This window comes from Gorilla gorilla, chromosome 1 (genome assembly GCF_029281585.2).
Source record: "Gorilla gorilla gorilla isolate KB3781 chromosome 1, NHGRI_mGorGor1-v2.1_pri, whole genome shotgun sequence".
NCBI lineage: Eukaryota > Metazoa > Chordata > Mammalia > Primates > Hominidae > Gorilla > Gorilla gorilla.
Window position 1 is genome coordinate 52,523,375 of NC_073224.2, and position 14,437 is coordinate 52,537,811.

The 14,437-nt window shown below is 50.2% G+C and overlaps 1 protein-coding gene across 9 annotated transcripts in view; it reads left to right on the forward strand.

Moving 5' to 3' along the window:
- PLEKHA6 (pleckstrin homology domain containing A6) overlaps window positions 1–12,511 on the forward strand; it is a 153,245-nt gene extending 140,734 nt beyond the window's left edge. For 8 of the 9 annotated variants that reach the window (XM_031014036.3, XM_055368988.2, XM_055368977.2 and 5 more), the window contains 6 exons: window positions 795–971; window positions 2,280–2,447; window positions 2,523–2,656; window positions 3,156–3,301; window positions 7,795–7,918; window positions 8,601–12,511. In XM_031014036.3, coding sequence (XP_030869896.3) covers window positions 795–971; window positions 2,280–2,447; window positions 2,523–2,656; window positions 3,156–3,301; window positions 7,795–7,910 — 741 coding nt within the window. In that variant the 3' untranslated portion in view covers window positions 7,911–7,918; window positions 8,601–12,511. The remainder of the gene's footprint in view (window positions 1–794; window positions 972–2,279; window positions 2,448–2,522; window positions 2,657–3,155; window positions 3,302–7,794; window positions 7,919–8,600) is intronic. The other variant, XM_055368998.2, reaches the window with a different exon arrangement.
- The last annotated feature ends 1,926 nt before the right edge of the window (window positions 12,512–14,437 follow it).

Below are 14,437 nucleotides of genomic sequence, written 5' to 3' on the forward strand. Positions count from 1 at the left end.
TCCTAGGACCAGTCCCCTGGGATACTGAGGCATAACTGTATTCTCTAGGGCAATTGAAGCTTTCTTTTCTATGCTGTTCACTTCCTCTGAGCCCTCATCAGATCATCTTTAAAGTTCATATTTCTGCCAGTCATCTCTTCAAGGAAATCTACTAGGCTTTCTCTATTACACACCTTGAAATTTTCCCAACCTCTACCCGTTAGCCAATTACAAAGTCTCTACCACATTTTTAGGTATGTGTTATAGCAGCACCCGCTTCCCAGTACCAAAATCTGTGTTAGTTTCCTAGGACTGCTGTGGCAAATCACCACACACAGGGTGGCTTAAAACAGTAGAAGTGTATGCTCTTATGGATGTGGAGGCCACAAGTCTAAAATCCAGGTGGTGACAGGGTTGGCTCCTTCTGGAGGCCCTGAGGGAGAATCTGTTCTAGGTTTCTCTCTTAACTTCTGGTTATTGCTGGCAATCCTTGGCATTCCTTTCTGAGTAAATGAACCACTCCGATCTCTGCCTCCCTCTTCATGTCACCTCTACTCTGTATGTCATCTTATTTTCTGTCTCTTATGAGGACACACCGTTGGATTTAGGGCCCACTCTAATTCAGGGTGATCTCATATTTCTAAATAAGGTTACACTCTCAGATACCTGGGGTTGGGACTTGCACATATCTTTTGGGGACCACTCTTCAGGCCACTACAGGCAGACTTCCTGTAGAAGGTAAATGTTAAGGGTTCAGGATGGAAAAGCTGGGTGGGGGATAAGGCAGTTGTCAGAGCCCTGTTTTCCCATGGCAGCAGGAACGCCCCAAGAGTGCTGTGTTTCCTGGCGAGGGGAAGGTCAAGATGAGCGTGGAGGAGCAGATTGACCGGATGCGGCGGCACCAGAGTGGCTCCATGAAGGAGAAGCGGAGGAGCCTGCAGCTCCCGGCCAGCCCGGCCCCCGACCCCAGTCCCCGGCCAGCCTACAAAGTGGTAATGCCTTCCCAGCTACCCACAGGCGTGAGCCTGGCATCTGCTAACACTGCCCACTCCCAGGGCATGGCCAGCTTGGGCCTTGGGGGTTTGAGAGGAAGGAGAGGGGAAAGAACCCAAGCTGGGCACCTGGGAGAGCCGGAGAGTCCTCTCCCCCACTGGCAGAAGAGTCCTTCAAGTGTTGACTTTTTCTTGTTTAAAGAAAATAACTCACAAAAAGGAATGCCTTAATTATGTTTGTTGAAATGAATTATACAAAATTCACTTAATAGAGAATGGTACAGAATTCACCACACAGAAATAGCTGTCACTTACGCCCATTTATGGAGCATCTCCTCTGTGCCTAGCACTGGGCTGGCTGCGATGAAGATAATCATAATAGCTAACCATTGCGTGGCACAGTATAATCCACAAATCCCTTTCATGTTATTTCATTTAATCCTTTTAACAACATTGGGTTAGGAATTATTATCCCTATTTTGCAGATGGGGAAACAAAGTCAAGAGAAATTAAAGGATTCCTGGGCTACACAGCTATTAAGTACAGAGCTGGATGTAGCCCAAGACATCACTTAAATTTTCTTTCCATTAAATTTTAGAAATATGGAAAAATCATGACTCATAAGTCCTGTCCTCAATAGCTTACATTCTAGTTGATGGATTAGAACTTCTATAATATGAAATCACTGGAAGTTAGCCGGGCGTGGTTGGCTCCTCATGCATGTAATCCTAGCACTTTGGGAGGCCAAGGTGGGAAGATTGTTTGAGACCAGGAGTCTGAGACCAGCCTGACAACAAAGCAAGACCCTATCTCTATAAAAACATGTTTAACAAGTAGCTGGGCATGGTGGATGCACCTATAGTCCCAGCTACTTGGGAGGAGGCTGGGATGGGAGGACTCAAGGCCAGGAGTTGGAGACTGCAGTGAGCTGTGATTCTGTGACTGTACTCCAGCTACAGTGACAGCAAGACCCTGTTTCTTAAAAAATAAAAAGAAGAAATCAATACAAGTCACACTAATTCAGCTGCCCAAAATATGTAGCACAGAATGTGAATACAGGGTAGAGCAGGATGGGGAACAGCAAGAACTGACAAGAGATGATGAGATGTTGCCCCTGGGGCCTAGCAGGTGGGCAGGCTTTGGGCCAGCAGAAAGGAAGGAAGATAGTTCTGCAGTGGGGTGTGGTGGGAGCAGTGGGGTGGCAGCTAGATCAGGCGAGCTGGGAAGGGAAAGCGAGGACAGGGCATAGCTAGAGCTGCCTGGAGGCATGGGTAGCCATGGTGCAATCACGATGCTGCTGTCCCCTAGGTGCGCCGCCACCGCAGCATCCACGAGGTAGACATCTCCAACCTGGAGGCAGCCCTGCGGGCAGAGGAGCCTGGCAGGCATGCCTACGAGACACCCCGGGAGGAAATTGCCCGGCTTCGCAAAATGGAGCTAGAGCCCCAGCATTATGACGTGGACATCAATAAGGAGGTGAGTGGAGCCAGGAAGGGCTGTAGTGGGAGACTCTGGGAAGGGACAGAGGTGGTGACCCCAGCCCCTCCATAGCTCTCCACTCCAGACAAAGTCCTCATCCCTGAACGGTACATTGACCTGGAGCCTGACACTCCCCTGAGCCCTGAGGAGTTGAAGGAGAAGCAGAAGAAGGTGGAGAGGATCAAGACACTCATTGCCAAATCCAGGTAACCAGCCTGGGTGAGCCTCTACTTCCTCTGCTCACCCTGGCACCTAGGACACCTGGGCCACTAGAAGTTGTTGGGGGCACAGAGGCTCCCCAGGGGAGAGCACATCGAGGTGGTGACTCCAGGCAGCAGACAGGGCCCAGCTACCGGCAGAGGCAAGGATGCTGCTGTCAGGTGCTACTAAGACCTGCCAGGCTCGTGCACACCACACCATCGAGACAAAACTCAAGGCTCGCCCTCTGGTGACTTCTTTTCCCCTTCAAGGCTGCCCTAAATGCTCACTTGAACCTTTTAATTCATTTGAGAACATTGAGGGTAGGGGTCCCAACCTGTGTTTTGCCAGGGTCCCACTCACTCCTAGGGACAGCCTTGCTGGGAACCAGAGACTGCACATTCACGGGGCCCTGGCCCTCCCTGCCAACCTCAGTCCGCAGGCCCCCTCAAGCCACTTGGACCATCCTGTCCCTCCCTCCATTTCTGTGTGTCTGTGCCTCTTCAGTATGCAGAACGTGGTGCCCATCGGCGAGGGGGACTCTGTGGACGTGCCCCAGGACTCAGAGAGCCAGCTGCAGGAGCAGGAGAAGCGGATTGAAATCTCCTGCGCCCTGGCGACCGAGGCCTCCCGCAGGGGCCGCATGCTGTCTGGTGAGAGGGGCTGGGCCTTGCTCCACCCTGCCAGGGAAACCAGCTGACCAGGTTTAAGGGAGGAAGCGCGGCACTGCTACAAGGGGGGCAGTAGCAAAGAGATACAAGGCTGAGGAGATGCTCCTCGAGGTTGAGACGAGCATCTGTTGAGCACCAGGTACTGTGCTAGGCTCAGGGAGGTGCAAAGGGGCCAGAGTTGCTGCATCCAGGAGCTCAGAGCCGGGATGATACTTACAGCCACCTTAGGGAGTAATGGCCAGAGGCCATGCAGAGCATGGGGAGCCATTCTGCTTGGGCAGGTCAGGGAAAGGCACAGAGAAAAGATGACAGCTGAGTTTGACTGAGAAAGATAAAAATATTTCTCAGTTGCAGGGAGAGGGCCAGGTATTCCAGAGTATCCTTTCATTTCCTGCTTTTGCTGCATGCAAATAGGAAGAAGCCGAGAAAAGATAGTGAGGGCAACCAAAGAGTTGAGAGCGATGCAATTACCACCTTGGCTACTGATCCAACTCACTTTTCTGCTAAGAAAAGATAACTATGAGGAACTGACTTCACGCTGATACAAAGGCTACCAGGTCCTGACTAGATGCTGATAGGGTTGAGATCGACAGGGTCAGCTTTTACTCAGCCTGAGATATCATCCCAGAATAGATGAAAATGTAGTTGAGCTTTTAAGAATGAAAGAGATTCTGTATGAATGGGAGGGTTAAAGGGAGACGAGAGACAGTGGGTGTGTCAAGGAGCCTGGGAGACTGTTCCCTTCATCAAGATAAAGGTGCTTAGGATAGAGAGGTAGAGTGAGAGTGAGAGCTTTGAAGGCCACAGTTAAGAGGAATGACTCAGAAGGGGGAGCCATGGTTGGAGATGACACTGGCAGAGAAGCGAGAGCAGGTGTGCAGGCCACCATTCCAGTAGCCCAGGCAAGAACCAGGCCATGAGCAGGTTAGAACCGTGGCTCAGAACATAGTGGAAGGGATGGTGTTTCATGTTGGTGATTGAGGAGGTTCAAATTCTGGTGCTCTGAGGCTCCATTTCCTCATCTGTGAAATTCAAATCAAAATTCCTGCCTCCAGTGCTGGTGATATGAGGATTGGAAACAATGTGTGCCAAACACCTAGCACAGTGCCTGGCATTCAGTAAGTGCTCAATACATGCTCGCATGCCGTAGTAGTGGTGACAGTAGCAGTAGCGCTGTGTTGCTGGTAGTAGTAGTTGAAATAGCAATAGATGAAGTAGAAATAGAAACCATTTGTCGTTTTGCTAATTATTTTAAATATGGATATTTTCAGAAACCAGATTTTAGCTACAGAAAAGAGGATTTAAGTAAGCCTTAATGAAGAACCTTCTGCCAGTTAGGGTGTAATGGACTTTAGAATGGGTGTCCAGGGAGAGCCTTGGAGGTATTTCAGGGAGAGGCTGTCTTTAGGCTGGAGTTGAGGGGAAGAGAAGGGATAGCTTCAGAGAGCCCCATCCTGCAGCCAAAAGGCAGCAAAACCAGTTTGGCCACAAGGAAGCAGGCCTCTGTTGAACCTCCCTATAGTTTAGCTGCAAAATGAACTTGAACCTTCCAAAGATCAGATTCCACATGCTCTGGGCAAAAGGCAACTTCCTGTTTCAAGGGGTTAGAGAGACAAGGCTGGTTTAAAAACCTTGCTCAGCCCCAGCCCCAGCCCCTGGCGCTCTCTACTATAGTTCCTCAGCCAAAGGTCCCATGAAAACAAAACCCACCCGGCCTATCCAATTTCCGTCTTGATACACATGGGCTTACATGTCAGGGTCTGTGTGCTGAAACCAAACGGTCACCTTGCTTTTGCCAAAACCCCAACTATTTAAAAAATGGCTGTGGCAGGGCCAGACCTCAGACTCAGCCCACTGTTCCCACCGCCCCTGGCCTGTGGCCCAGCTCCCCAGAGCTACAGCTCTGCCAGGCACAGCAAGGCTGGTCCTGGGCATGCACTGTGTGGGCACAGGTTCACACCCAGGACACTGTGTGTGTGGCAGTGCTGGGCACAGGTCACGAGCACAGCGTGCAGCGTGTGCAGCGAGTAGAGTTCAGTGCCCGCGTGTGGTGTGTGGCATGGACAGAGTAATCAGTGAGGAATGCTGTTATGCTTACAAATCCACCCGGTGCGTCAGACTCAGGTATGTAATATGTGGAAGTCATGGCATTTTTTGAGTTCGTACGTGTGGCGCGAATGTCTTGTCCAGTGTCTGGATCTGGTCATGTTTGTAGATACATGCATTTATTTGTGTGTATTCAAGTGTGCAGTGTGAGAGTGGAGGAAAAGTTTGAGTACAAATGTAGGAATGTGTATGTCTGTGTAAAATGTCTAAGGATGTTGTGTGGAGACCTGTTATTTATGAATCCAGGTGGTATATGGTAAGGTGTTGGAGCATAAATGTACATGTATGTGAGTGTACAATACATTGGTGGAGGTGGTGTTTATGAATGCATGTATTTATGTGTGATTGGCTTTTCTGCAGTATGGGAAATGATAAAGCATATTTGTGTATATGTTGTGTACAGTGTATATATTGCAATACTGTGAACTTCTGTCTGTGTGCACAGGCTGGGAGAAAGTACAGTGTCATGAATGTGAGTATGTGTGACTGATCATTTCTGCATGCATGTGGTACTTGTGATTGCACACATTATAATATCACATCTGTATGATTCACATCTGCGGCATATGCAAATCTTAACTATTTTGATGGATATATTTCTAATATATATTTAGTATTTTTCTGCCTTCTTAACAAAGTTCTGTTTACATATGACCTCTTCTTGCTCATGTATTATCATTATAAATATCTTTATTTTGCCGATCTCTGTTAAAGGAATGCCCTTAGGGCCACCATGGACATAGATCTGTTTGTAGCTATGCTAAATGTTCCCAAACTGTTACTCTTTTAAAGCTGTTATGTCTGCTTTTTACAAAATATTTTTTCTCCTCAGTCGTGCTTTCTTACAGATGTCAGTGGGCCTCCCAATTCCTCTGTCTCTTTGAATTTTCCTGTTTCTAATCTCCCCTGGGCTGGAAACCCAGCGAGTCAACACCTTTTAGAATTGCGTATAAATAAGAGTAACTGGACTCCAGGGGGTCCATATGAGTAAATTCTGAGAGCCTCGCTGCATGTCCTTTGGGCTGTAACCTCTATGTTGGCTTCCTGGAGATATCTTTTGCTTCGTTTTTGGTTTCTTGGCTGTTTTAGAAGTTGAGACTGCTAGATGACTAAGCGTTGGGTCAGTGATGTGGCTATGCACACGAATGTGTGTTTGAAAGTGTTTGTGAGTGTATTTGCACATGAAGTTACAAGTGTTGGGTCATGTGGAAGGGCACAGGCTTGGAAGTACACAAATACACTTATGTGAGCTGTGTGCGATGAGTGTAATGATATGGACTTGCCAGATCCCATGCACAAACTTTGTATTGTGTATAGGCAGAAAACTTCACATCCGTGCGAGAACTACATGTGTTCTATGCACATGTAGGTGTATTAGATATGTAATGACAGTAGCCACCTTGGCTCTTTCTCTTGCACAGACGGCAGGGAAGGTGATGAAGTCCAGGGTAGGGTGGGGGACGAGGGACTGGGAAGTTCAATTTTGGGTCCCCTCTCTCGGTGGAAATGCAGTGTGACACTGGCTGAGGTCTGGTTCCTTTCTGAGCCTGAGTGAGGGTGTTGTCTCTGCCATCCTCCTGCCTCGCGGCTGCAGTGAGGATGCGTAAGGGTCTGGAGACTGCATAGAGCTTGTCCCCAGTAATAAGTCTCCCCTTCTCATTGTCCTTCCACTTTGCTATTCTTAACATGGAATAATAATGATAATAGAGTAAAATCTCATTAATTCAAACATCATTTCAGGCTTGTCTCGATTTGCTCAGGGGTGGACCGAAGTTTGCCTTTACTGGACTGATGAAAAGGGGGTCTCAAGTGTTAGCAGGGAACATGTTTCCGAGCCCTTGACTGTGCCAAGTTGACAAAACTCGCTTTAAGTTTATCAGAAATCTCTGTTTTTATGGCATTGATTAACATGGTGGTCACTTCACTTCTGTTCATTAAATGGGGCCAGATGGTTTGGATTAGTGTGATTTTACTGCACTATTAATCATTATCATTAGTGACACTGCCGTATATAAAGTACCACTCCCTGGTTCTGTCTGCACAGTAGTGGAGAGGTGTGTGAATCTCCCCATTGTGTGGATGGGAGGGGAGCCCTTGGCCCAGAGAGGGCCTGGCCTTACCCACAGTCACACTGGTTCTCAGCAGAGCCTAGATTTGGCCAGGTCTCCTCTGGGGCCTCACACTCTCCTCCACGACGCCCTGGGAATGAGGACAGCTTGGCCTAGCTTGAGCAAGCTCCAAGCTCAGTGCTCTCTCTTCGCTTGCCTCCCTGCCTCACTCCCTGCCTGGGGAGGGCCTCGCTTGCTCTGGGTGCCCACCCTCCTCCCCCACCCACCCCCATTCACCTCCCTGTTCATTTCTGTTTCCAGTGCAATGTGCCACCCCAAGCCCTCCCACCTCCCCTGCTTCCCCGGCTCCTCCAGCAAACCCCCTGTCGTCTGAATCCCCACGGGGCGCCGACAGCAGCCATACCATGCGGGTCTGAGCTCTGACGTAAGCACTTTTCTACTGTATTTCATCCACCTCGGGAGTGGGGCCCCTTCCTTCACCCCCATTGAGCCATCTATGCCCTCTCATTTTGGTATTGCTTCTCCCCTACCCCAGTGCCCTGTGCTGCTCCTCCCCACTATCCATCCATTCATCCATCCATCCATCCATCCAGCTTCCCCACGCAGTGCTGGGCTGGAGCCAGCTGGCAGGGCCGCTTCTTGGATGTTGTGATGCCAATGGCCTTTGCTTCTCCAGAAGCAGGCAGGGAATGGAGCCGAGACCTCACCTGTCTGCTCTCAGGGAAGGCTCTTCCCTGACACCCCACCCCTGTGCCTCCTGTCTGCTGACAAGCTTTCCATCTGTTGAGATACACAGATGCAGAACCTTCAGAAGCCCTCAGAAGCTGTTTCTCCACTCCCAGATCTTACTGTAAATTAAAATAACATTGACAACTACGGCCAAAGGCTGTGAACCCTTCCCTTGCCCCTAGCCCACAGCCGCTCACTCTCAGTCAAGTAGAAAAGAACACTGACTTCCTTTCCTTTGCTCCCCTCTCAGGACTGAGGGACCGGAGTGGGTTTCTGCCAGGTTTTTGCAGGCTGAGCCTTCTTTTTCCTGGGAAGGTTGGCTGGAGTCCTTGCTCCTCTGTGCAGCACTCTTCTCACTCCATTTCTTTTTTCTCCAGTGCAAGCCCTGGCTGAGGCCAATGCTGTGAAGCTCCACAGAGCCACATTCTGAAGCTGTCCTCTGCCCACCTGAGGTCCTGGCTCCCCACCCTGGCCCCCTGCCCCTGCACTCCCATGGGAATGCCGCAGGGAGCCAGGCTGGGGCCACGGGCTGCTGCCGAGAGGACCGTGGATACCTCAGTGTCCACACACCCACCATGCCTAGCCCTGGAGCCATCACTACTCGCACCGTGGCCCTGGGCCAGGGCCTGAGATGACAGTGGGGAGCACCATCCTCATTAATGTCCAAGTCACAGGGAGCCTCAGCCTTGCCCTGGCTGGGGTTGTGGTGACTCCAGTGGAACATTCCCTGATGGGGGACATGCCGTGGTGGAGAACACACCTGTGGCTATCTTATGTGAGGACTAGAGGTGAAGAGGAGATGGACACTGCCTCTGGAGCCAGCCTGACACCAAGGACAGCACTTGTCATCATCCCTATCCTCGTCAGCCCCACCCTGCTGCCTCAGCTGGACCCAGGGCTTTGACACAAACCCAGTGCTTTGCTCATGGGTGCTCGCTGGGGTCCAGTGGAGACTGACCACCCTGCTTGAGCCAAAGACAAGGTGATGAGAGATGGGGAGAGGCCATTGGCTCCCAGAGGGAACAGTGCTGGCTGTGGCTAGAGAACAGCAGGTCTGTGCAGTGTCTGAGGGCAGGTTGGGAAGGGTAGCAGAGAGAGAGAGAGAGAAAGAGAGAGAGAGAGAGATCCTCAGAGTGGAAGGAGGGGGAAGCAGCAGGACACATTGGCAAGTCAAGCAGGAAGGAGGGAGATGGAAAGGGGATATCAGATTGGTTTACCCCAGTGGAGCCTTAGGTTAGTGCCCAGTGCAGTGCCAGACTGTCTCCTCTGCTCCTCCCACCTCATCCCTAGGAGGACCCACCAGTGGAGCACATGCAGCCTCAGTGGAGATGCTTGGTGTGGGGATCTGGGTGAAGGGGGTTGAGTAGCGACTGCCTGGGAGATGGCTGTTAGTAGGTCTGCGCCTGGTGTCTGCCTCCCCATCCTGGGGTAAGGGGCAGAGAGAAGGACTTGTCTTATGTAGGATGTGGTCAGCCTTGGGGCCTTACCTACCCAGTTCCATGATATTTCTTGCCCTGTTCCCCCTGGAATGTGCAGTGGGCCAGCTGAGAGTACGCCTTGAGGAGGGGGGATGAGGCCTTAATCTGGGAGGCCTATCCCCCTATCCCAGGCATCCCAGACGAGGACTGGCTGAGGCTAGGCGCTCTCATGATCCACCTGCCCTGGGAGGGCAGTGGGGGAGACAGAGAAAAGCAAACGCATTCCTCCTCAGCTCCACCCACCTGGAGACGAATGTAGCCAGAGAGGAGGAAGGAGGGAAGCTGAAGCTGAAGACACCGTGGCCCCTCGGCCTTCTCTCTGCTAGAGTTGCCGCTCAGAGGCTTCAGCCTGACTTCCAGCGGTCCCAAGAACACCTACTAATTCCTCTCCACTCCTTCATGGCTGGGACAGTTACTGGTTCATATGCAAGTAAAGATGACAGTTTAGTCAACAAATATTTATCGAGCACCTTTTATGTACCAGGCACTGTTCTAGGTGCTTAGGATATTCTCATGTTTCTGAGGGATTACAGCCTGGGAGGATTCCACCGATCTTCACTTCTAGCAGGTTTTTTAAACGTGACCCTTGGCTGTATTTCCCATCTTCACAGTTCAAGCACCCCAAACCTGCCCTTTCTCCCCTGCAGACTGGCAGGTGGGATTGGCTCCCAGGTCATCTCCTCTCTCTCTTTCTCCCAAGCCTTTCTCCCTCCACAGGAAACAGATTTTTCAGGGCCTTCCATGCCTGCCACTTTGTCCGTCTCTTTTTTTTTTTTTTTAAGTAATATTTTTTAGAAATACATGTAAAATACCAAGAAATAATGTCTGCGCCTCTGCCACCTCTCTCTCACCTCTTATTTCATAAAGCTGGCTCTTTATGTTGCTTTACATGCCTTAATATATGTTTTATGGAGATTATACATATTATAGATCTATATATGTAATATATTTGTTTGGATGTCTGATCTTTTCCTACAGTTCCTGCCCAGGCCTGTTTTTCTCTCCCTTATTTTCCACATCATTCCTAGCATATCAAGGCCATACCCCTTGCCTTTTTGATCCAAAGAAGGGGAGAGGAAAGACTTATTTTAAGACATCTATTTTATGCTTTTGTTTAAAAAAAGCAAATCTATTTTCAAATTGTGCAATGCCTGAATGGAATTGGCAAATGAGGTGAGGAGATGGGGTAACTGCCTTTAGGTCCCAACCCTGTGCCCTTCCCTCTGCCACAGTGGCTTCCTTCCATCCTATTCCCCAGTCACGAAAGGGCTGGTCCCCAGAGCTCACCCAGAAAGCATCTTGCCAGGGGCAGGGCATTCCCTCGGAAGTCCTGGCCTAAGGATTTTATTACACTGTCTGCTCCTGATGACCCTCTGCAGTTGTCAGGCATGAATCCTCTGTAAGGAACTGTTTGCAGTTGTATGCACAAAGGAGACCCATGCAGGCATGCACCCCAGATGGGCTGCTAGACTACCCCTCTTCATCAGCCTGCTGGAAAGAGCAGACAGCATAACGGCAGCCTATGCCAAACAGCACTAAGGATGTCAGTCTATGAGATGGTGCGAAGCCCAGAGGAGGCGGCTTGGGATCCTCTGGGCCATCCCTGGCCCTTTAGCACAGACACATACAAGTTCCTTGGGCTTGTCACACTCCTTTTCACTTGATCCCTCTCTGGCCTGGGTCACATTTATGACATCCCCCCTCTGCAACCTTTCTCTCTGGGGGCTGTACCAAAGGCATGGTACCTCAGTCTGGTATCCAGACTGTGAAATCAGCCTCTGGGCCGAGGAGGGTCCTACAGACAAGGTGGCATCTCAACCTCACCCAAGAAACCCCCAGGACTTTACCCCAGCAGGCTGCCACTGGGGCACCGAACTAAGCCAGCTCAGCCTTCCAAACTGCTTAGCCTTTGTCAACCATCAAAGTGGGCAAAGGGTCTCTGGCCTTGCAAGGATTTGGGCAGGATGGAAGTCTTTGTCTAGGTCTGAAATCAAGGGCTTGGGAATCTAGAGCAGAGCTCCTGGCCAGCGTTTGAAGCCTGGCCTCCCACCTGGGGCATTTACTGACACCCTGTCGCCAGCCTAGAACATCCTGCTCTGAATGAACAGAGCCCAGATGGGGGTCCAGAGCTAAGTGACCCACCTGGGGAAGCTCTGGTTATTCATCCAGGGCCTTCTCAATGAGCACATTACCTCCATGATCAATAACCAAGAGGCTGCAGTCAAATACTGCTACTGTCACTTTGAAGATTTTCTAAGGGCACAAGTGGCACACTTGCTCTCCGGCCTTGGGGAGAGGCATGTTCTTGGGCAGCGCTGGCTATGGCAAGCTTTCCCCTTTAGGCACCCTCTACCTGGCAGCTCTTAAAACTAAGAAAAAATATTATATACACACACATTATATATATATATATATATATACACACACACACACACACACACACATATCTATTTATGCACATATTGGGGCCAATTTGATTTGCTAGTATTAGACAATAAACTGTACAAGGAAATTTATTATCTCAGTGTCTTTATTTAGTATAAAAGTGGCCTTAGAAGAAGGGTGAAGGTTAGATAGATGGAATCTCTGTCAGGGGACAAACAGCTGTAGCATCCCCTTAGCATCTTTCTAGCCAATGAGCCCCCTCCCCAGGAGGAGGGGATGGCCTGACTGAAACAGGTGAGAGTTTGCTTCCCCCTTTCAGCAGCATTCTTTTTAGATTTAGGTACTGAAGAATCCCAGTGAGTTCTGCATTTGTATCTTGCAAGTTTGTATAAACCCAATACAGGAAATAAAATGAATGGTTTGTATATGTGGTGTGCGTCTCCTACTCGGTGTCTGCCCTTGTGGTGCTTGTGGGGTTGTGGGGTTGGCAGCTTGTGGGGTTGGCAGGAAAGGGGAATGGGGGCTGGGAGGTAGGCTGGGTGCAAAACATATGCTCCTTCCTCCCCTGTGCCTCATCCTGCACTTTTTGGCCTCCATCTCCAGGAGCTGGGGAAGCGAGGGTATGCTGCCAACACCAGCATCATCATTTCAGTTCAGGTGACCCCAGATCAGGGTTTGCCCCAAGGTTCTGTATAATGGCAGTATCAGATGCTTCAGGCCCTGGCACCTTCCCTTGGTTTGACTCATACAAAGGACAGGACAGCAGGAGAAGAGAATGAATTCCCAGCCTTTCTTGATTACTACACAATGCGCTATATTGCTGCTTTACAAGAAGGTGTATAATTTGGTGGGAGGTATGAGACCACCCCAGTTCTCATCCTGCCTCCATCCCTTTGGTTTATTTCTCTTGGCAGGTGTTTTGCGGTTATCAGGTATTGACACTCTGTGTGAAGGGCTTTACCAGTGCTTCTCAATTTGGAATCTTACTGTGGGGAACAAGAGTCAAGAAGCCTGGTAAATTTTGTGGGGTGGGTAGTGGAAGAGAAGAGGTGTGCCCGGGAGACTGGCAGGCTCAGCTGGGCTTCTGCATGTTGTCCGAGGGAGGGATGGCTCAAGAAAAAGCAAGAAGGAAAGATGAGAAAGCAAGCTTCCTCTAATTCCTGATCTTGCATCGGCTTGGCTTTCATGGCTGAAGCTGAATTCTGGACACCTGTTCCCATTTCTAAGGGCTAGTACGGGGGAGGTCATTTTTAAGATTTGACTCTATTTTGGATTTTGTCACATCCCCAGGATGATGTCCTTTGTGAACCCGGGAGAGTTGTGACCAGATGTAGGCTCTGGGGGAGGGCCTGCATCAGAGGCTGGGGTAGCGGGATGCATATTGGAGAACTCGTCACTTTCCAGGGGGCTGAGCCTTTATCTTCAGGCTCCATCTGAGCCAGAGCCAGTGGCAAGGGCTTGGGGAGGAGGTGGAATGTGAGACCACAGAGCACTACCAGGCATCACTGCATCCACCGACAAGGGCTGCCTCCTCCTCTCAAGAGATGATGCCAGCTGGTGCCTGCTCCATCCCCTACCAGATCAAGCCAGGTTGGGATTTGTAAAAAGGAGGTAGTAGCTGAGAAATGTAAATGAAAATGCAATAGCAGAATGTCCTTTAAGGAGCAGAGCTGTGTAACTGCATGATCATTTATTTATTCTTGAAGACAGGCACGACAGGGTCAGGCAGGCAGCCAAGCCTCAGACCCTGCTGCTGCCAGGGAACTGGGGCCACGCCACATCCCCCTCCTCATCCTGAGCCTCACCTCGTTACTGAGACCGATGAGAGAAGGTGGCATGTCATCCTCAACTCCTGCCCCTAGCAACATGCTCCTTGCTAGCTGCATGAAGATTTGGACAAGTCATTAAATTCTTGAGTCTCAGTTCCCTCGTCTGGGAAATTGGGTATATTAACCACCATCTTATGGAACTTTCAAGAAAGACAAATGAGAAAATGGATGAAAATCACTTTGAAAACTCAAATTCACTTCCAAATGTGAGGAAGTGGAAGTGGTGATGTTGCAAAGGCTCCCTGGCCACCTGCAGGGGCCTGATGTAGGAAGAGGGAGAAGGTTTTCCAGGACCCCTCCTTTACTAGCTCTACAGCCTTTGCTGGAAGACATCACCAGGGCCCGTGCCATCCCTGAGGTGTCCCTCCCCTGCCACTTCTATGCCTCCAGCCCAGGGAGTAACTGCACTACCCCACACCTTTCTCATCATGGCAGGGTCATGAGACTGCCATGGGTGGAGGACTAGCACCAGCCTTCCCGGCGTTGTCCCTGTGAAGGTCCCTCTCCAGAAGGATGAGTTGT